The sequence below is a fragment of the Lipophrys pholis genome, assembly GCF_963383615.2.
Source record: "Lipophrys pholis genome assembly, chromosome: 19".
NCBI lineage: Eukaryota > Metazoa > Chordata > Actinopteri > Blenniiformes > Blenniidae > Lipophrys > Lipophrys pholis.
The window spans coordinates 17,858,086-17,881,363 of NC_137647.1; the positions used below are offsets into that span (position 1 = coordinate 17,858,086).

The window sequence follows — 23,278 nt, forward strand, 5'->3', positions numbered from 1 at the left end:
GATGGCAAAGCAGTCCAAAGACAAGCCTCTCATAAACAAATGTGCAGATGTGTGAAAGAGAGGGAGAAGGTATAGCTGTACGGAGTGGGAAGACAGTGTTGTCTTTACAAGTTGTAAAGGTCACAGGGCAAACAAAGAGACACACACACTCATGTTCACACAGAAAGGCTCACGAGGCTGGCTCTGAACCGTTGATATTTATGCATTGAGGAGTGAGTGCTTACCACTGGTGTAACATTGTCTGTAATAATGATCTCCTGGGGATAGTAAAGATTTCCACTGTGACTGAGCTGGCTCACGCCTCCTCATCATTTCAGTATCTGCCACTTGTCAGTTAAATGAATTCTCCCAGAATGCCTGCTGTATGGGGTCACGTGTGCAGACACTTTCCCCTGCTGACTTCGTGTCCCACTTCACCTTCCACAGGCCATTTTCTCCCATTTATTCCTTCTGATGATATATTCCTACACTCTTACGGTGTTACGGGAGCTTACAAACTGACAATCTGATTTGATTGAAAACAGGATAAATCCTACGCTGGCCGGGGCATTCAATCTCACATCATCACCGACACACTGCCGTCCCATAAACCCACTTCTTAATCCCAAAGCCTTTTTATTTTGTGGTCAGTGTGCCACCCATTCCCCCATTAATCCCTCTCTGCCTCAGTGTCACCCTGCCCCCACTCCATTGTGTGTGTGTGTGTGCGTGTGTGTGTGTGTGTGTGTGTGTGTGTGTGTGTGTGTGTGTGTGTGTGTGTGTGTGTGTGTGTGTGTGTGTGTGTGTGTGTGTGTGTGTGTGTTTGTGTGTGTGTGTATGTGTATGCGTGTGTGTGTGTGTGTGTGTGAGTGTGTATATCTCTCACTGTGGGGACTAAAAATGTTGCTTTAAACTCAGGGTTAGGTTAACATTAGGGTAATTGTTTAAAGCAAGAATCCATTGCAACATCCCCAGAAGGTGTGCCATCACATCTCAGTGTGTGTGTGTGTGTGTGTGTGTGTGTGTGTGTGTGTGTGTGTGTGTGTGTGTGTGTGTGTGTGTATGTATGTGCGCGCACGCACACGCAGGGATGATTCTGAGTTCAGGCACAGCTGGCATCTCATCCTGTAACCTGTTCTGCTCAGGGCACATTGACTATGAACTTGATCCAGTCAGCGCCAGTAGAGCTGAGCAGCCTGCAGGTTTAATGTGATTGCCATTTCTTTCTTTCTTTATTTTTTTACTTCTTCTAGAGGATGTCTCCATCCTGATTGTGGGATAAGTTCTGATCTGAGTTCCTGGGGAGAAAGACTTCCTAAACACCCACCGACTCAAGCAGGGGCCAGTCGTGCACGAGAGCAATGCCAGATGAAGATGGGACCAGCGTGGGCCAAAGGAAAGAGGAATAAATCTCTCCTGCTTTCATGTCCACTGCCCTGATGGAAAGCTAAATGCTGTTAACTGGCTCCAGGATACTGATTTAGGGATTTGAAGAGCAACCACATTTTTGGTGGATTTATTTGAGAAGATACTATCATTCTGCAGAGAAAAGTTTTTTTTTGTTTTTTTTTGTGCCATTGGCTCCGACCTGGGACAATCTGAAAATCCAACAGGAAGGGACGTCCCACCCATCGAGCAGGGTTCTTCACATTTACAAATATGACAAATGCAGGGGCCACGGTCTCGCACGATGCTCATATAAATAAAACAATTTAAAAGGATATAAAAGGAAGAAGTGCGCGCTCTCGGCGAAGCGCAGCATCGGCGCCAGCAACCGATGCGCGTCCCCGTCCCGGTAGAGGCTGCCCGAGATCCCGGGGAGAGGAGTTGGAGCTGCGCGAGTTAAAGTTGGGCTTAAAGGGGGGTGAGAGGATGCTGCAGACCAACCTACGACCTTAATTGACATAGCCTGTGGCGGAGAAACGCGTCCTAAGTGAAGGATGATTTGCAAAATACTGAGCCTCTTGTTTTTGGGTTTGCAACATTGCTCATCACGTAAGTCCCGTGAAACAGCCACTCTTCATGCTCTTGTCGTTTGTTTCTAGTCTAATTTAAAACAAAAAGAATTGTCCAAGATGTTTATAGCCTGTGGATTGTTTGTTGTCGGATCATTTTCAATAAAAGTTGCAGGTCTTAATAAGTGTAAAATACCATCGGAGGGCAAAATGTAGCCTGAGGTTGGGATGTTTGAAGGGCAGCAGCCGCAGAACACGTTGCGCCAGAGGCGGATATAGTGTTGATACTGAGCTTATTCATTTTTTTTACATGAATTGTTTCCAGATGTTGCAAATTCTCCGAGCATTGGTTTTGCGCAATAACGCATTAAAAAAAAGCAAAGTGCGGCGGTCCTGCAGGAGGCGCGCACGCCGGTCCGCTCCGCTCCGCGCTGCACTGTCTGCATTGCAGTGCTTTCCTCTCAGCCAGCACGCAAGTTTCTGCAGCCCTGCAGCCCCTCATCTACTTCTCGATCACGATTGTCTTTCTCACAGAGAAAAAACATCATATTGTAGGATAAGTGTGAATGTGCGCTCTCGTGCATGAAAATGAGCTGGATATTTTGTGCATGGTGACGGCTGAGAGCGCAGCGGTGCTCCTGACCGGGACCAGCCCACTGCAGTACTTTTTTTTGGGAAGCCTTGTGTACCCATCACCTGCCCAGAAAGCCTTGAATAATCACTGTAAAAAAAAAAAAAAAAAAAAAAATCACTGATCATCTTGTGGTGTATTCAGTTTTGGAGAGAGGTGGCATTTGCTTTGGGGGCGAGAAAAGGTGCAACATTTATCCAGGAGATTGTATGAGAATACTAATGAGATTTATTCGTGATGTCAGCAGAAATACCTTGGGGGATCTTCTTGTTATTTTTATCTATACGGTGCCATTGCATGACTCGTTAGTTTCGGCAGGAGGGAGGGGTTGCCACGTGACATTATGGACTGACTGTCAAATTTGGGATTTGGGAATCACAGTGAATCACTGCCTGTTAACATTGCATATGAAAACCTTTAATTGAATTTAAAGGCTTTACAATTTGGTGTGATTGATTTTTTTAAAATAGTGAATCCTTATGAGGGCTGCACATAAGAGGTTTTCATTCCCCGGGCTGGGGGTCCTTTCTGCATAGAGATTGCATGTTCTTCCTGGGTATGCACGGCTCTTCTCTCACCAACTTAAACAACATGCGTCGCTCTGTGACGGTCTGGTGACGTCTGCAGGCTGTTGATCGGGATGATATCCAACCCTACAGGCTAAATTAGACACTGATCGTATAGAAGATGGATAGTTACAATTATCTGGATTTCTCCAAGCAGTGTAAGCCTGTTATTGCCAGTTTTCAATATAAACTCTTGCTTTCTTTATCTTTTTATTGTTATAGCCTCAAGGTCTGAGTTCATATTTTATACTTGTATCATTACTCTTCTGCTTGAATCGAACATCACTTTGTAATTTACTCATGCGTTAATACAACAATAAAATTACTTTGGATCCTTGAAGGTCCATCTCACATTTGTGTAAGACTCCACTAGTTTTGCGATTACACTGGGAAAAGACAGCCGTGTATGAGGATGTATGTGAGCTGAGTTTGGTCTCAGATTTCTCGCCCACAAGTGGAGGCCTGAGTGTACGGCTTGTAAATGTCCATATGATGCTTTCCAACTGGCCTGCAGTATATCTCCAGTGGCAGGGATTGTACAGTGGAGCTGAGATGTAAATCAAGCCTCATGCCCCAGGCCACTGCCGCCCATCCTGGGGTGTGGTTGAGGCATATCCTCTATAGTGATTTTGTGTTTTGAAATCAGGGGTGTGTGATATATACATACATATATATATATACGTATATATGTATATCTGCATAAATGGGGAGTTTATACTTTGGGACTGACCTTGAGGGGAATTTGTCTTTAAGAGCAGATGCTTGATTATTATAGGGAGCAAAATGAGGATAAAGTTAAGCCCAAAAGTATTCAGTTTCTCGCTGGTTTGTAGTTTTTATCCCTGGCAGCAGCAGACACCACCCGCAGCGATGCCTCCTGTGGTATGAATTATTTAGTAAAACTCTTATATGAGAACATGCCGTGTTTTTACTCCCTTACATCCTCTTCCTGTATTTTTGTGGATGAGATCTTGGAAGATGCTTTAATTCAGCTGACGTCTACACCTCAGCCACGCTTTGCAGGCCGGTGACAGCCAGGAGGAGGTGTGCTTCCATGCATACTGTATGCAGCCGGCAGCAATGATGTGTCAAGCCAGACAGGCCAGCCTACACTTACAGCAGACTGATGATTCAGCAGGAGTGCTGCCAGAGCAGTGCATCGCCACGCAGCTCGCCACAGCCCCTTAATGATGAACAGAGAGAGAGCCTTCTCTTTGTGGTGCAGAGAAGGGAGGGGGGTGCGAGAGGAGAGGGGAAAAAGGGCGAAAACCCGGTGACTGGCTGCTCCGCGCCGGCTTCAGGTGCACTTCAACTGCAGCAACATGACAACGCCCACTGGGGGAGAGGGAAGCACTGAGCCGAGCAGAGAGCCGCTAAAAAAAATGGAGAAATGGTGATAAGCCAGGGTATGAGGTAATGGGATTCAGCGAGGGGAGCATTTTGAGAGTTTTGGATGGAGGTGAAGAGAGAGGAGTCAGGGTGGAGAGAGGGAGGAGAGACAGTGAAAAGGTGGGGGTGCAGAGTGCGTGACAAGCTTCTCATATGGAGGTATGGAGGAGCTGAGTGGCCTGGATTAACCTGCCACAGTCTGGGACGAGGCCGTTCTTCAATTTTAAAGCCAAACTACCCTTCCCTTTAGTTGTAACTGGGGAATTAAAGCAAATCAATGTGTAAGCTATTAGCAGCAACTAAGCTTTGCTTGTGGAAGCGCACCACACTTCTTCTAAATGTATTTTGTGTGTGAATGGACCCTTCAACAATGGATGTCGTGAGCTGCTTCACCAGTAAAGGAATGATGCAGCAGATATCTGGTATCGATCATCTGCTGCATCGCTGAGATTTAGGGAAAGTCACTGTGGAGGCTGAGGCAGGAAGTCAAGGTCACATTTCACTTGCTCAGCATGTTTCCTCCACCTGGATGCACAGCATGTCCTTGATGGACAGGTGACAGAGCCCATGACAGCTTATACCAATGTATACAGATAAATCTCTTTATGAACTTTAACTCATCCAGAAGAGGCAGAAATTGTTGCCTTCATGCTCATTACTGGTATGTTTCACGCTTCATTTAATGCAGGGTAAGGCAGTGAATGAGAAATCCCTCATTCATATTTCTGCTCTGAGACTCGGGGAAGTTATTTAGAATTTGAGGCTCTGCGTGCGTCATCTGCAGTCTGCACGCTAATCCTCCCAACAACATCTCCCGACTGTAGCTATTGTTTACTGCTCCTTCTCTTGTGCTCCATGACCTCTGTGATTGTAGGGACAGGAATTACTCTGCCAAACTCCTGCTTACCAATGAACAGCCCCCAATGTTTTTCAGAGGATTATACTGATGAAAGGCAAACAACAGACTTGAGCTGCTCGCTTTTATTTCATAGTTGCAGATTGAAACACCCATTTCTTTTTTTAATGTGCCCGCTATCTCTTTCAAGAATTAAATCCACATATGTGGTTATATTTTATCTATATTAAATCACCCGTGTGGATATTAAAGGTCATACTTAAAATGAGACCTCTGGCTGCCTGAGGTGAAAGCAACAAGCATTCCTTCACAGTCACGACAGAGGTGAGATTAGGCTAAATTATGGTCACTTTTAACAGCCTGATTGTGGGGAGAGAGCCCGAGCAGATGGGTCGCAACCCTATCAGTCTCATAGCCACACGCGGAATAACAAATTCACCGTGACAACGCCACAGCCTCACATACATTTGCATGCAATTGTGAAACATGAAGCTTCATGCATGCTGTTTATTACCATTAATGTCACAGATAGTGTGCACCAGCTATTCATCTGTCTTTTTCACTGCTTCATCCTGTTGATCATGGAGGCGGGCAGGATTCACCCTGGACAGGTCACCAGTTCATCATACTGCAAAGACAGAGAAACAGTCCATTATGTTTACATCTGCAGGCAATTTAAAGTCACAGATTAACCTCAAATGCTTTTTTATTGGACTGTGGGAGGAAATCGGAGTATACCCTGACAATCCCCACAGATTTACAGGGAGAACATGGAAACTACATACAAGAAGGCCACAAGTGCTAAATACTACCTCAACAAGCTTGCTCCACACACCCGTGAAGAAATGAGACCGACACGCTGTTAGATGCTTAAGATGTTAGTTACACATATAAGTTCTGCTCCACCTGCTCAAAAGGAGGCTATTAACAGACAGACTGCTATCTTTGTACGGGTGCTTGCAATAATCCAAAATGTGTTTTTGCTTTGCTTGGAATTGAATGAAACAGATTCGGGTAAATGTGTTGTTCTGTTGTGCAAAGTGTGCAGTAAACCTCTAATTAAACTCCAAACAGCGTTGTCTTATCGGGCCCTGCCTGCCCGACAGACTGCGCCGTCCTTTGTCACCCAGAACTGTGAAATCTGAATGTCGCCTTATGAGAAGTTCTTATTAATAACTCCTCGCCCTTGTGCCCTCTGTGTTGTCACTGCAGAAGAATGTGTGGATCCGCTCATCTCCGGGCTCTACGCCTCCTCCTTCCTGGCCTCCTCCAGATATAACTTCCTGTACTCTGCCAATTTTGCCAAACTGTATGGTAAGTTTTTTGCTCTCAGACTTTACTCAATCTGAACGCAGCTTAGATACAAAGCATGTGATGAAGTATTGATTAGCTTCTTTCTTTTGTACCGCTGGGTGATATCAGTGTACACATACAAAAAATATTCTATCCCGGGGTTTGAATGGTTCTAATATCAACTATCAATATTATAATATCATAATATTTTTCACATGAAGATTTTCCTTTTTAATTTTAGCAAAAAATGGGTAAAAGCGCTTGCATCTTTTAAAATTATTGTTTATTTTATATAATTTTGGCTTCAACCATAGTTAGTAGGCTCATATTTCATAAAGAAAACATAAATCCTGATATAAGTTGCTCAGTTGCCCTGAAAAAGAGACACAGTAAATCACACTCAAATAAAAACCAGTATTTGGATACCTGAGAATCCTAAAAATACTGCTGTCACATTTATTAATTGTACATGGATGTACAAAATAAATGGACATTTCAAATCACTAAATATTAGAAAATTTCCTACGATTTGCACTGCAACACACCTTGTTACAGATGGTGACTCATCGCTTTCACCCTGATGAACAATCACCTATATCTGCTGCTATTTATTAAAGGATTCTATAATCTGTGTTGTTTCTGGTTGCAGCTGTTGGCCAGCATTCCTTACTTGGGCTCCTGGTTGGTGGACACAATATCTTTGGCAACAGGAGAACATTTCGTTCTCGGGGGCGTTGAGTTAAGAGGTTGTAAAAGTGACGAAATGTAAGGATTTAAGAGGGTTGGACAGCGACAAATGATAGTGGATGAATGAGTGGGAGCATCTATAAAACTGCCCTGCAGTGGTTAATATTTATCAAAAGTAGAGCAATGAAAGATGGACTGACATGACTTGAAGAATCACCATCAGAAGTTTAGTGAAGTTAATGTCTCAATGGTTATAATGTTATGGCTAATTCAATGTATGTTTACAAAGAGGTCCTTAAGTTTGAGCTGCTAAAGTGTGAACAATTCTGTGTATTTTGAGTAATTCCTTCTCCAGTCCGTCAGAAATTGCTCAACCAAGTTTCATTAATATTAAAATTCCTGATAAAAAATTCACTTTTGAGGAGAACATATTTCATTTTTGTGGCTTTAGTCCTCAGTAAGCTACAGTCATACTCAATATCAGTCATACCACATGTAAAATAACATACATTTTTAGATTTGTTATTTGTAAAAGCTATTATGTTGGTGTTTTCTGTGTACTTGTTACTACAGTCGGCCGAACTTCATTTACATAATAATAATATGGCCAAACCTTCCGTACAGAGTTATTCATACTCTTGACAAAATATTTACACAAATGTGCTTTTCTGATCATGCCCATTGTTTTCACTTCCTGTAAATGTGCTAATCTTTGTCCAATTGTGATTTCACGATGTTGCAATGAAATCAGTCCTATTCAGCATCGTTCCAGGAGTTTAGGAATTGAGGAAAAGTGTTCTGATCACTCTGACTTTCCGGCCAAGAACATGGAGTTCAGTGAGGACCCAAGTTAACGTCTTGTAAGAGCCCACTGTGGAGCAAAGGGTTACAAGGTCATTTTGAAGCAGTATGATGAACAACAAGCAACAAGCAACAAGCACAAGACGTTCAACACTGATAAAAAACCTCAGTGCACATGTCAAAAAGTGCAAAATATCCTTTAAACTTGCCAGGAAACTCTGATGAGAGTTGAGCAACAACCTCCAGGCCAAAACCAAGGCCATAATTAAAATGCTTGAGAAGGCAGGGACAAAGATATCACTGTCCACGACGCGGGTCCTGGAAGACACTGCTGGTCAGTAAAAAATAAAAAAATGAAACAAGATCTCAGTTTTTAGTCAACTGACCTGTGGTCTGATGAGATGAAGATGGAGGATGGGAAGATGAATACTTCAGGAGAAAGAAAGGAGAAGCATAGAAGCCGGAGAACACTGTGTGTCTTTCAGTGGTGCAGGAAGCCTCATCAAGGTCCGAGGAACCATGGGAAAGGAGGATTGCTTCAGGATCCTTCATGAAAACATGAAGGAATCTGCTGAGAAGCTCCAGCTTGGCCTTAACTGGAAGTACCAGGAGAATGAAATACCCCTGAAATGAAGAATTGTCTTTAATTGTGTATTGGTGTTACTTTTGTTGGTCACAAACTTGACAAAATCCATTCAGTCCATCACAAAAATTCACAGGGGTACGACTGATTATGAGGAAAACTGTATCTATTCATTCCATATCAACCCTCCTCCTTTCCCCCTCTCAGGCAGCAGTGGCTGGTCGCCTTCCCCCAGGGACAGACAACCATGGCTGCAGGTGGACCTGGGCAGGAAGTACCGACTGAGGGCAATCGCCACCCAGGGGACCTTCAACTCCTACGACTGGGTGACGCGGTACACGCTGCTGTACGGAGACCGCCCCGACTCCTGGACGCCATACATCATGAATGGAGGCAACTCAGTAGGTGTCAGTGGGCTGCGACGGCGGGGGGAGAGGGATGACGGGCCTTAACGGGGATTAACTAGTCTATCGTAATCTTTATTGCCGATTCCGGATCCACAGTGGAATGTATCATATTTGTTGTTGTCGGAGCCCAAAACAAAGACAGCGCAGCATATTATCTCTCTCGGCGCTGACAAACCTGATCTCATCATCAGTTCATCTCCACTCGCTTAATAAGGCGCTAACACCATCGCAGCGACTTAATAACTTCCCCCACCGTCCTCGCCCTGCCTCTTCTGTTTACAGACCATGCCTGGGAACTGGAATTATTATCAGGTGAAAAGGAATGTCTTCCATTACGCCTTTACTGCTAAACACATCCGTCTGCTGCCTCTGGAGTGGAACACAGAGAATGGGGGGAAGATCGGGGTGAGGCTGGAGCTGTTTGGCTGTTCTTACGGTAAGAACGACCGACGGGCGCCACACGGCAATTCACTGATTATCAGTCACATCCAGGGACAATCTACAATCCCAGTGCCTAATCCTCTTTGACAATAAGCCACTGGTTCTTAATGCCAAATATGTTCCTGTGGGATTATTATTTCCAGCATCGCTTGATTCACATTGGAAACCAGGAACAGTTGGAATATTTCTGTCAATATCTCAAGGCTTTAAAAAAAAAATCTTCTACAAACTAGTTACACATGTCTGATATTGAATGGTGGAAGTGTTTTCGCTTCTCACACAAGAAGTGAAATGTTACAAGTGACCCCATCGTTTGGGTTAATTGTAACACAGAACGTTGTTTGTTTCTATTAGTTAACAGAAAATACAGAGATTTAGCGTTGTTAGAGTTCAGGCTTTCACCTCCACTCTTGTCTCTACGTCTTAGACAGACTCTTGATTTACCACAACAAATCGGATAAAACCCATCATAAGAATTATAATTAAAGGGGATTAAGTTTGGCTACATGGTGATCTATGATACCATAAAAAATGAAGTAAAAATGAGGTCTTCCATTCCACATTGTACACGTCTGCAGTGGATGCAGTGAAGTGTCTCTTGTTCTTTGCTGGAGAAGATTGAAAACGTCTCATCAGCTCGAGATCTTTTTCACCTCGTTTCAGATTCCTACGTGCTGCAGTACAATGGCGATGACTCAGTGGCGTACACGTACCCCGGGAAAAGGTCCCGCACGCTGAGCGATCACATTGCGATAAACTTCAAAACCCTGGAGCAGGACGGCCTGCTGCTACACAGCGAGGGGATTCAGGGAGACCTCTTCACCCTGGAGCTGAAGCGAGGCCGTCTCTACCTGCACATCAGCCTCGGTACGGTCTGAGATCACATCCTGAACATTTATTGAGGTGATTTTGTTGTAGCAGGTAAAGTAAATGATGAAAGTGACAGCAACATCAATCTAGAAGAAAAATGATCCTGTTAAATGAAGTGGAGCTGTCTGTCTAAAGTCGGGCAATTCTTCACTTAATAAATGATGCGTTATATTTCTTTGTTTTTGTTCAGGAAGCAGCAATGTACACAAAGTTAATGGTCGAACTACTTTGACTGCTGGGAGCCTCCTGGATAATCTCCACTGGCACTATGTCACCATTAAACGCTATGGGCGACAGGTGAACTTCACAGTGGACAGTCAGACAGTGACGGCCATCTCTAACGGGGAATTCACTCACCTGGATCTGGATTCTCAGGTACCTCGGCGTCTGAACACGTGCTGACTGGTGAGGGGCCATGATCGTCTTTAAAAGGATAACTTTAAGTCTGGTTGTTTGTCACTCAGATCTATGTAGGGGGCGTAATAGAGCAAAACGTGCCCCACCTTCCGACCACGCCAAACTTCCGAGGCTGCCTGGAAAATGTCTTCATCAATGACATCAATGTGATCGACAAGGCGAAGAGGGAAGAAAGTGACATCCGCATACCGAGGAAGGTGAGTCTTCCCAGTGAAAACACAAGTGCCTCATTAAAACGGATGTCTATTCCTTGTAATTAACTCCGGTATTGGCAGTTTCATCTCTTCTTAATTTGTGCAATCGCGATCACAGGAAACTCTTCCTCTGTGATGAATCGAGTCTTCTCTCTCTCGTTCCGCCTAGAAAAAGATGCATTTTGCCTGCCGAGACATTCTCCTCAAACCGATGACGTTTGCCGGGCCGAACAACTACCTGCAGGTGCCGGGCTTCTTCAGGAGGCCACGCATGTTTGTGAAGTTCAAGTTTCGCTCCTGGGACTACACCGGCCTGCTGATGTTCACGCGCTTCGCCGACGACCTGGGCGCCCTTGAACTGGGTCTGAGTGAGGGTCAGATCAACGTCACCATATTCCAGCCTGGCAAGAAGAAACTCCAGTTTGCTGCAGGTGGGAAAACGGAACATAAAAGTCATTTCTATTTTTAGAATTGACTGTGTCGGATTGCAAAATTTTGACTTGAAAGCCTCAAGCCAGCGAACAACTCTCAACTTTGTGATTTTAGGATACAGGCTGAACGATGGTTACTGGCACACGGTGGATTTAGCAGCCAGAGACAATCTGATGACTCTCACTATTGATGAGGAGGAAGCTTCTCCACTAAAGATCACCAACCCTTTCACTATCCGGACAGGAGACCGCTACTTCTTTGGAGGTGTGGCGATGAATTCAATTGACGAAAATGATAACAATGAAAAGAAAAATCACATTTGTCACTCTAAACCTTTATTTTCTCACACTCAGGTTGTCCAAAAACCAACAACACGATACGGAAGTGTGAGACGAAGCTGAATCGCTTCCATGGCTGCATGCAACACATCTTCATCGACAATGAGCAGCTTGATATTGACATCATTCTGCAGCGACAGTGGGGCCGTTATGCTGAGCTGTTGTTAGGGACCTGTGGGATCACTGACAGGTAGGACATCCTGTACATGCACCGCTGGCCACATCTGGCCGATTCCACTTTATTCTAAAAGGACTGGCTTTGTGAATGATCATTTAGAAAGTCACAGCCACACAAGTAACTCCACCACTTGATTCACTAATCACTATTTTCAAGCCATTGAGAGCTTACTACTATTAATTTTGATATTAGCCAAATCTGTTGGATGAATGGTTACTATTTCACTGAAGTCCTGAAGGAGAAGAACTTTGTATTTCATAAATTGAAAAGAAAATCATTGATGTGCCACAATGACTCATGAATACCTTATCCCATGTCCACATTGTTTGCGGTAACTTTGTGGTGTGTTACCTTGCTTTTATATGAGCTATCGGCCGTCTCCATGTTTTTAGTGTTTTTCAGCTGTTTTGTTGTTTCTCATCAATACTTTATATATGTTTTAGTTTTAAGATGTGTTGACGTACACATTATAGAGCATCTTCCTCCAACCAGTTGATGTATCTTTAGGTGAATTCAATGAGTGAATCAGTCATTGGCCATACTGTACCTCATATTCTCCTAATGAATCACCGAATGTGAAAATAAACACGCCTTTAGACATGCTAATAGACATGCCTTTTATATACAGATGTACTCCAAATCCATGTGAACATGAAGGCAGATGCATCCAGTCATGGGACGACTTCATCTGCCTGTGTGAGAATACAGGCTATAAAGGAGAAGTCTGCCATATGTGTAAGTGCCTGTCGAAAAATGTTATCACTGTAATAATTCTTATGTTACACCTAATTGCACCTGGCCAATATTGTATTTATTCCTCATGATAACAAATGGCTCGTCCCTCTCCTCGAGCAGCGGTTTATAAAGAATCGTGTGAGGCCTACAGACTCAGCGGCAAGTATTGGTCTGGGAACTACACCATCGATCCTGATCTGAGTGGACCGCTGAAACCATTTGAAGTGTACTGCAAAATGAAGTGTGAGTATCCACTGGTCCATAACAAAATACACTCTTTACCAGCAATATTTGACAAACCATCTGTGTGCTGCTTGAAGACATTGTGTCAAGCTATTCTACTTCAGTTATGACAAAGTTTGCAGTGATATTTCAAGGGAAATAAAATGGTTTATATAGCACTGTGTAGAAATGTTATTATTATTTTTTTTTTAATCAGACATTTAGTAGATTTGCATTTGCTTGTTTTTTTTCCTATTTTCTTCCCTCTCCGGACAGTGACCCATATCTGCCATACCTCTTTACAGCGTACAAAGCATGGACAGTAATAATGCATGATCGAGCGGATGGAACCAAGGTGAGTGGAAGTTCAATAGACCGGCCGTACATCGGAAACGTCAACTACTGGAACGCCTCGTGGGATGAAGTCACCGCTCTGGCCAATGCCTCCTTGTACTGTGAGCAATGGATTGATTACTCCTGCTATAAGTCTCGTCTCCTCAACAAGCCCGGTAAGTAGGGTTTCGTGCCAGTAGTTCCTTCTAGTCATTGAGAGAGGCTTCGATGACAAAATATGGCATAATCTCTGTTCTAAAATAGGTGAAAGGCCTTTCGGTTACTGGATTGGTCGCAACAACGAGAGTCACTATTACTGGGGTGGAACATTCAGGGAAGTCAAGACATGTGGGTGTGCCATCAACCAAACCTGCGTTGACCCCAAGTTCCAATGCAACTGTGATGCTGACTACAGACAATGGTGAGCGGAGGCCACGTTAAGGAGGTTAACTTGGTTTTCGTGAGGATTTCAGTGCTCTAAAACGTCTTTTGTGGCTTTCAGGTATTCAGATAAGGGCTACTTGGATTTCAGAGACCACCTGCCCGTGAGGAGGGTGGTGGTTGGAGACACCAACAGAACTGGCTCCGAGGCACAGTTTACAGTTGGGCCACTCCGCTGCCATGGCGACAGTGAGCTTAAAAATGATGGGTTGTGATAACACGTACGCTCACACGTAGATCTCGCTGCCTAAATCCGTTTTTTTTTTTTCACAGGGAACATCTGGAACACCATCGCCTTCACAAAGCCCACCTACATTACCTTTCCCACCCTGCGGCCTGGAAACACAATTGACATCTCCTTCCACTTCAAAACCTACCGAGAACACTGCGTCTTCCTGGAGAACTCAGACGACCACCTCAAAAACTTCATTCGAGTGGAGCTCAACAGTGAGCGGACTTTACCTGTTGGCTGTAGTTTGACTCGAGTTTTCCTAAACTGGAGGTGAAATGAAAATATTCTGTCTCTTTTTTCTGTTCAGCCACCCACAATCTTGCCTTGGTGTTTATGGTTGGCGATGGCATCCTCAACGTGACCTTGAAGTCTCCCGTGCTTCTCAATGACAACGAGTGGCACTTTGTCCAGGCTGAGCTCAACGTGAAGGTTGCACGCATCAAGGTAGATTATCAGCCCTGGACCGTCAAGCGGCTGCCGGGTCAGACCTTCATCACCATGGACTTCACACACCCTCTGCTCGTTGGTAGGTTTTGCTTAACGTGAGCTCAAATTTTTGAAATAGATCCTGATTTAATAACCTAACTTTAAGTATAACCACTGACGAAGGCTTTCTTTGTCATAGGTGCGGCAAACCGCACCCTCAGACCCTTCCTGGGCTGCCTGCGAGGGTTACGGATAAATGGAGTTCCTCTTGATTTACAAGGGAAAGTAAATGAAGAGCAGGGCATCAGGAGGAACTGTACTGGACAGTGTCTCAATGCCACCATACCGTGTCGAAACAGTGGCCAGTGTATCGAGGGCTACGCTTCCTATACCTGCGACTGCAACAACACAGCCTTTGACGGTTTCTACTGCCACAAAGGTGAGTTCACGGTCAATATACATCCCTCTACAGCCCCGGTGTCCAGTGTCTAATCCCAAGACTCCTCTGTAAGATATTGGCGCCTACTTTGAGATCGGATCGTGGCTGAAGTATAACATACGTAAGAAACCCATATCGGATGAAGCAGCGTGGGCCAACTGGATAGATCCACACTACGACAACTTCAGCCTCGGCTACAACGACACGGCCGAAGAGATAGAGTTCAGTTTCAGTACGGTTCACAAGCCCGCTGTGTTGCTGTACATCAGCTCCTTTGTTCAGGACTACATTGCTATCCTCCTCAAGTATGACGGTAGGTGAATCTCAGGATTAACATTCTTGACACCAAAGCAGCTTCTGCTTTTGATGCGTTTTGTTGCATCTCCTCCTGCAGGTAGCGTTGATCTGAGGTATAAACTGGGACTCATAACACACAAGTACCAGCTGACCAACCGAAACCTGGCAGACGGATACCCTCACTATGTGAACATAACCAGACACAACAGAACCATCAAAACACAGGTTTTTAACCCCACTGCCTCCACCTTTTTTATCAGATCTCCAGCTTTGCATCAGTTTGAGGTGCTCGAATGACAAAACTCACAAAAGTGAAGGAAAGCAAGTGGATCAGCCAGAGACGCAAATCTACCTTCCAGGAATAGATTTCTGGTTAGATACCACTCTAATCAGTAGAAACAACCTGCAAACTGCTCATCTCAGCTCAGTGTAATAAATAAAAACAGCGACTCTGCTGCAAAGGAAATCACAAGCAGGTGTGCCATTACCTCCACAATCACACATTTGATCACTTTTACTGAGAGAGCCAGACTGGCTGCTCTCCATATTATTCCTGATTATGGCTCAACATTTACAATGCAGACGTAAAAGTGGCATAAATGTGTTGAACTGAGCCTCACAAAATGTAAAATTATTAAGATCTGTTGAGTGCTTCTCTCTTATTACTAATAGTAGAATTTGAAAGCAAAATCATTTATTTGAAAGTACTTTCATGCAAATCGTCATTTCAAGAAGAAGGTTTTGAAGACATGGGCCTGAAGTTTTTAATTAGTTTAAAATTTTTTTCATGATAAAATTAAATTTGGATTGCAAAACTAATGATTCTTTTTTTTTCAAATACAAATACACTTGTGAAATATTCATTGGAAGTGAAATACAGACAATTGAACATGATAAAATAAGCTTTCATGAGTGTAGCACAGTTGTGACACTGTAGAAAGACATAACAGATATATTTTTTTTAAAGCATGTAACCAACATGAGGTAACTTATGGATTTTTATTGCTGATAGATTCCAACAACTATTAAATTACATTATATAATATGGAAAGTATTAGGGAGTGTGGTGAGACAAAGAATGTGCTGCATAAGCGTTAAAGGGCAGGAGTTCAAACTCTGTGAATTTATTTTCCAACACGTTGAAAATTTCTGTTCCTGACGATTCACAGGCGTTTCATTCACAAGTGTATTTAATGTAAAAGATGAGGTAATACAACTCTCTTATTGCCTGCACATAGGTGGATTATATGGAGCCTATCGTGGAAAAAATCACTTTGGTGGAAGATGCAAGATTCGACTCTCCTAAGTCCATGTTCCTGGGGCGCGTGATGGGTAAAAGTCTTATTTACTACTGCTGTCAGTAAGAAGTTACAATATATTCTTCCTCTGCTGGCAGGATTATAGCTGGGTGACTCACTCGAAGCCTTAAATCGTGTTTAATTATCTTCTCCTTCAGAGGTTGGCGACATCGATTATGAGATCCAGAAGCATAACGCTCCAGGCTTCATTGGCTGCATATCTGGGGTGCGATACAACGTGTATGCCCCTCTGAAGGCCTTTTTCCGCCCGAATGAAACAGACCCTCCGGTTACGACACAAGGTTATGTCTCTGAGTCCAACTGTGGTGCCTTCCCTCCTGTGCTGGGTTACGTTCCATGGGAGGTGGATCCCTGGTTCACGAGCATAGGTCCGTATAGCTCCCCAAAAAAACACAGAGGAAATATTATCTAAAGTGTTGATCCGCTAAACTGTGTGTCTGTTTGTTCCAGAATATATTTATATCCACGATGACCTCGGTCTGTTCTGGATAACAGGTAAGATCCGTCTCTGGTCGTGTGTAACTGACTGACTCCATCAGAACAAACAGTCATAGAACATTTAGCCGTTTCCTCAGGTTATTCTGAGGCGCCACTCCTCCCTCTCATTTCTATTTTATTCACTTCTTTCCGCCCCGTCCCAGATGACACAAATCAGCCTTTTGAAACTCTTTCTTCTTTTTTTTCCTAAAATCCTCTAATCCTAAATTAGAGCCGAGCCTTCAGATTCCAGCGAAAGCTTCTGAGTGTTTACTCAAGCACCCGACTGGAGACATGATTAGAATACATATGGGAGAAAACCAAAGAGCCCAAATCTGGGAAATAAACAAACAAAATCTGACTCTTCGTATATTTTTATTTCATGCCAAACAGAATTGTTTCCATTCAGATTTCGACAGATTATTTCTTTAATCTAGTTGCGAATGCAAGAAATACTGTGAACTGTGAAATGCAGGCATTTTGCGATGATGCGGAATCGCTTAAATACCCGAATACGTTAAGATGTGTTCTAGTAAGTAGTTTATTGTTGAATGGGGAATATTGTGGACTGAATGTGAAGGACTTTTCTTTCACAAAAAGACTTTTCTCCCGCTGAAATCATAACCGTTACTTAACCTATGTCATCCACATTATAACCTTATAAGAAGTGGACATGTTGAGTGATGAGAGCAGATCAGCGGCCTGCAGCGCAGCATTACAGATGATGGGAAAATTAGAGCAGGTCCCCCTGATGAGCAGGAGAGGCTGGAGACTGGGATTATACTGCGGCACAGAGACGCCCCGCTCCATCCCTGTCTGAGACCTTCACCGGATCAGCTATATTTAGCCTGCACGGGCCCGGATTACTCGTCATCATTGATAGATGCTTAGGATTAATAGATCATTTATTATCGGAGTTATTATGCTAATGCAGGACATCAGCACGCCATTAAAGATTAGGGCTCAATTCCGGCATCCAAACAATAGTGCGTCCTTCGATGTCACATATTGTTCCCGTCTTGTGAAAACCCTTTGAGTGAAGATATGAGCCTGCGCTTTTCCAGCACGCGTCTGTTGTGGGTTTTCATCCCTTCATCACACAGTGAACGGCCTTGACTGACAAACAAACACACACCTAGAGGCCGTTTCAAGCCTCCACTTCTCCTGGCCTGCATGTGAAGGCAGCGCAGGTGGAAACACTCTGACGTGGAAACATTGAGCTGCAAGGCCACCAACATTCAGGAAGAAAAGGACTAACAGCTGTTAATGGAATATGTCATCACTGGCTTTTAAAATGAACAACAACAGTCCCGGTTTGGATTTTAATTAATTCTATAACTCATCCAAGCATTTCCACTTTACAGTCATACAACATTCAGCTGAAGCCTTGCATGAAATGCTGCTATTTCAGAAAGCAGCGGCTTGAGGAAGCGCTGCAGTCTTCTGATGTTTTGACCTCCTCCTCTGCTCATTTCCGTTCTGGCACAGCTGCATATATTAGATAATCTTCTCAAATTACAAAAGTAGCCGGACCGTCAAAGGTCAAATCTGTCTTATGTCCTGAAAGCCAACTCAGAGTCTACATTCAATATTCATGAAGTGAAAACATACACTAGCTGACTAGGTTGTTTTCAAAATGTCATTTCACTTGAATTCATCCTTCAGGACATTCAAGAGTTCATCTTGTTATCGTTTCCCGCTCTGATTCCTACTTCCTTCTCTCTTCGCTTAAATTGATCAATTAGACAGGACAAAATCTGAGACAGTGAGACAACGAGCAGCAAGGGTTCACATTGCGCCACATGTTGCAGATGTGCAATCAACAGCATAATTATTATCATTATGCTATCAGACCAAACATAACATCAAGTTTTTACTTTAAAAGTGACAGTCTTGTGGGTGCTTTCTTATATATAGACTGCAACTGCCACACCAAGTATTCTGATTCTTCACTGCAGCTTGAATTGTATGTTATTATTCAACATCATTACATTAAGACTTAATTACATCTGTCTAGCCATCAAGAAAATAGCATTTTGATAAAATAAATAACAATTTTGAATGTCCCTCGTTTGTTTTTTTTTATCCTTATTTCTTGCTAAATGATCGGTGGTAAGATAAGAAAAAATTTGCATCGCCCGGCCCGCTAGTTAACTCTATGTACAACTTCAAACCATATTTCTATGATTGTCGGTGATGTGAAGGCGATAATCTTGCAGTGGCCTTAATTAACCCAAAGACTCAGTTTGTCCGATTGCTGTTTTACCACTGGAAACTCAGCCCTGCCGCCTCCTCCTCATCAGTATTTCACGGGGCATCTTTTCCCTCAGAGTCTGTGTCTATTTTTATCCTCCAGTTATTGTCATCCTGGCGCTGCTGCTGCTGTTCGGGGGCCTGTACAGCATCTACGTCTACGCTTACCAGCAGAAGGGCAGTTATCACACCAATGAACCCAAAAACCTGGAGTCGCCCAGCAGCTCGCGGCCACTGACGGAGACGCTGAGGAGAGAAAAAAAGAACCTTCCAGAAATCGAAGAGGAGTTCAGGAGCGACTAGCATCCCCGGACCTCTGGGACAATGGGTGGGCTTTGACTGGGGGTTGGAATGGGAAATAGCACTAACAAAAACCACAGATACCTGTATTAAGTTTTGAATTCTTTTCTTTTTGTTTTTTTTTCTTTACATTTTGCTTTGTGTCCTGTTCCCCAGGTGAGTGGGATATGATGCCCGGTGCTCTACACAGTATGTATTTTTGGTGAATTCTAGTTTTGATGGGTTTAAAGTTGAAAATCAAGCCCCATGTTGCACGAGCAGCCAACAAGTCTCACGCTGTATTGCAGGGTGAAATACTGAAGTGCCTCATCTGAGTAAGCTTGAGCTGAAGTAAGTACACTCAGATAGGGTTTAGATTCGACCCTGTAGGAAAGAAGATTTTGCAGAAAGTTAAATTGGCACCATCGATTTTAAACATTCAGCCTTATTCTGACTGATTTATTTTCTGAGCCATTTTTGAGACCGATGAAGGCTATCAATAACCTATTGTATAGATTTATTGCCATCTAAAATGTACCTTTTAATGACAATCTCTCGCGGAGCCATTTTTGTCATCGTTGCTTGTGATCTGTCCGCGGGTTTGAACAGTGTGCACGTCTAACAGCTGGTGACGTCAACCAGTGCCACAAAGACACAAAATCTAAGAGGACAGAATTAATGTTCGCCGAGCGTACAGAGACTGTTTCACAAGCATGGAGCTATGAGAGGTTGACTCATATAAAGACTGTAAGAGGTATATCTGCTTTGTTGTATTGCAGCCTATAACTGTGCATTACCTATACAGAATGACACACGTACGTGGTTCAGATTTGGCCTATAGTGTCAGTAGATAGCAGCTTTTCCAATCGCATTGTGCTCAGATCTCTAGATTTTTAACTATCGGGCTTTGGAAATGCAAATGTGACGTACCTCCGGGTGTGAGAGCTTAGCCGACTGTAGGTGCAGGGCAGAAAACTGAAGAAAGGTCATGAAGCTCGAAAGGGACGGAAAGACTGAAATATCCAAGTACTTATTCCTTCTGTTTTATGTGTAGTTACTTATTGGGATCGAGCTGTCAATAGCTTGGTGCTACAGGGTGCCTGACTTGGCAGACACGTCTAAAGAGAAAAGGAATCCACCTTCAATAAAGAACAACATTCAGGGAACAGCCATGGTAATGTGGAGAAGCGAACATCTAAACACACACACACACACAATATCTTATGTACAGTGGACCACAGGAGCGTGAATCTTTTACTTCCAACTCTGCTTGAATATGTTTGCATATTGCTGTAGGACAGTGGCGGACCACATCATTTCTGCTGCTGCCGCTTGTTTAGCTGCTTCCAGTGGAAAGTTGAAAAACAAAAAATATATGAACATAAAAAAAAATCCCACCGATAGTTGGATGAAATTTTCCCTCCTTGGTGAGGTGAAATTTCATTTGCTGTGTGGTGCAACCAAAGCTTAGGGCTCTCATCCCTCACTACAGCTCACCTCATCACTGGAGCACCGATGTCTATGTGGAAAAAAAAAAATCTAAAAGCAACAAAAAAAAAGAAAAAAAAAAAGGAATACACTTGCACCATGATAGCTATGCACATGTAGAGCATGAGCGCACTTTGCAGTAACATGCAATAATAATAATAAGAGCTTTCCACCACCAATGATGTTATTAATGTCTTGGTTTAGTTTGCAGATGCAGAATATCAAATAGGATGTACTGAGTGTATACGTGAATATATGACTAATGTGTTAGGCGACTTTTTTTATCTAATTTATTTTTTTTTACTCAAAAACAGCTGAATTGGAGCGTTGAATGTAAATCCTTTGACTCTGTAATGTATGAACTGACGCTACAGTGACGTTCTCACTGTAGACTGCTTAGCAATGAAACTTATTCATGGTGGCTTTTCCTTTTGGTAATGCTCAGGATAAAGAAAGTACAGTACTTGTTCTCTGTAGCACTGTTACACCTCCAAAAACTCAACGTTGTTGGTTTGCTTCCATTACAGATGGGCAGGGCTGTGCGATCTTGTACAGTGAAAAAAAAAAAAAAAGGATGTACAAAGAACCTGTACAGATTTGGCCTAAAAAAACAAAACAAAACAAGAAAAGTGGCATACACAGGCTATATTTTTCAGAATGTGCTGTGACAGGGTGAATGACAGTGAAAAGTGAGCAAACGGATTGGAGCTGGTTGTTTGTGAGCGATGCAAAGATTTACGTTTCTATTACATGGACAATCATCACGCAGACTCTCATGTCAGGCACAACAGACATGCCTATTGTGGAAAAAAAAAGTCGACTTATGTTTTATATGAATGTATACACCTCACTGTATTCACTATAAACATTCAGCCTAGCAGTGTCACCATTATTGCAACTGTACTGGTTCATTCATGTGTGGTCCCTGGAGCGTGCGTTTGTGTGATGGACTGGATGCTTCCATGTTCGTGCATTTACAGTTTTTCCCCCACCAACGTGCAACCTGAGGATGTTTATGTGCACTCATGCCAACTCTCACTTAATGTAGTGCACCAAGAGTGAGCAGGGTGAGACAGGAACAAGGCTTGGTGTTTGATTCAGTGTGGCTCCTCCACCAGTAGTGCAGAATGTCTGTGCTCAGTTATTTCTGGAGTGATCTTTAAAAAAATGGAGGCAGGGCTGTGGCTAAATTGGATTCAACGAAACGGCCACTAGAGGGAGCCATGTCCTTATCTCAGACAGGGTATCTGCTTAACCTTTAACATGTAACACTTACTGACTAATGCTCCCCGGAGAGGAATATTAACTGATTTTCAATTACAGAAATGAATATACTCAAAAGCAAAATGAAGTTAAATGACGCTCTATAAAGGATTAATAGCCTGCATGTGATTCTGTTCTGATTGCGTTCTTAGAGATTTCAATACCTACCAAGGCCTTAATACATGAGCAGACGCCCTGTCAGTGTGTGAAACCAGGTGAAGCAGCTCCAGAGAGGAGCAGGCAGGTTAGACCAGGTTAGACTTATCTGCACCATCTAAGTAAATCCCTCTGGAACAAGTACTAGACATGAAGATTGCAGCTGTGTTGTTTTCAATCACGTTGAAATTTAGAAAGTTGTTTTTGTTGTTTTCTGTATGCTCAAGTTTGTTTTTGTAATAAGTTCACTGTAAATGACCATTACTGTGTAAATTCAAGGCAAAGCCAAACTGTCATCCCAATAAAAGACGCTTGAAGGAAGATGTCCGCGTGTTATTGAAGATGGGTGCAGGCAGTACATTGGTACTGTGTTGAGTAATGTGTTTCTTGTGACTAATAACAGAGCTGCAGACTCTTCTGCATTTGACATCGAACCAGAGGTGACAAACATGTGACTCAGGGGTCAAAACTGGACCGTCGGAGGATCGACAGCAGCTCGCAGGATGATGTAAAAAATGACAAAGAACACAACCTGACTTTATAGGAACTGTTTCATTAAACGCGTAACAGACTTCACCCAAGATCAGTGATTCTCAGAAAAAGCAAAGTCGCATCAAATGAATGGGAATTTGTAAACACATGCCTGCTCAAGGTCGCAAAGTGCAGTACTTTAAGGATGTGATTTTCAGATGTTTCACTGTATTGTGCAGCAAAGGGCGTCATTAACATTGGATTTACATGCCAGTTGTATGGATATGCAGGTTTGTTTTGCAGCCTGTGATATAATTTTCAAAAATTGTGATGCAATGTTGAAGGTCAAATATCCATATTTAAATCTGTTGCAATTGTTCCTTCAAAATTGAGAGCTAGACGCATTTTAAACTGGAAATATTCACATGTA

General features: G+C 43.1%; 1 protein-coding gene across 1 annotated transcript; it reads left to right on the plus strand.

Moving 5' to 3' along the window:
* The first annotated feature begins 1,127 nt into the window (after positions 1–1,127).
* Positions 1,128–21,509, plus strand: cntnap1 (contactin associated protein 1). Its single transcript, XM_080487692.1, has 24 exons — positions 1,128–1,974; positions 6,589–6,690; positions 8,948–9,141; positions 9,430–9,583; positions 10,252–10,455; positions 10,649–10,833; positions 10,923–11,072; positions 11,239–11,500; positions 11,616–11,765; positions 11,855–12,029; positions 12,646–12,752; positions 12,873–12,995; positions 13,280–13,483; positions 13,572–13,728; positions 13,810–13,937; positions 14,022–14,195; positions 14,288–14,506; positions 14,606–14,845; positions 14,919–15,158; positions 15,240–15,367; positions 16,381–16,474; positions 16,599–16,829; positions 16,912–16,956; positions 19,295–21,509. Exons 1-24 carry the CDS (start codon positions 1,920–1,922, stop codon positions 19,492–19,494), a joined length of 3,921 nt encoding a protein of 1,306 aa, XP_080343818.1. The 5' UTR covers positions 1,128–1,919; the 3' UTR covers positions 19,495–21,509.
* The last annotated feature ends 1,769 nt before the right edge of the window (positions 21,510–23,278 follow it).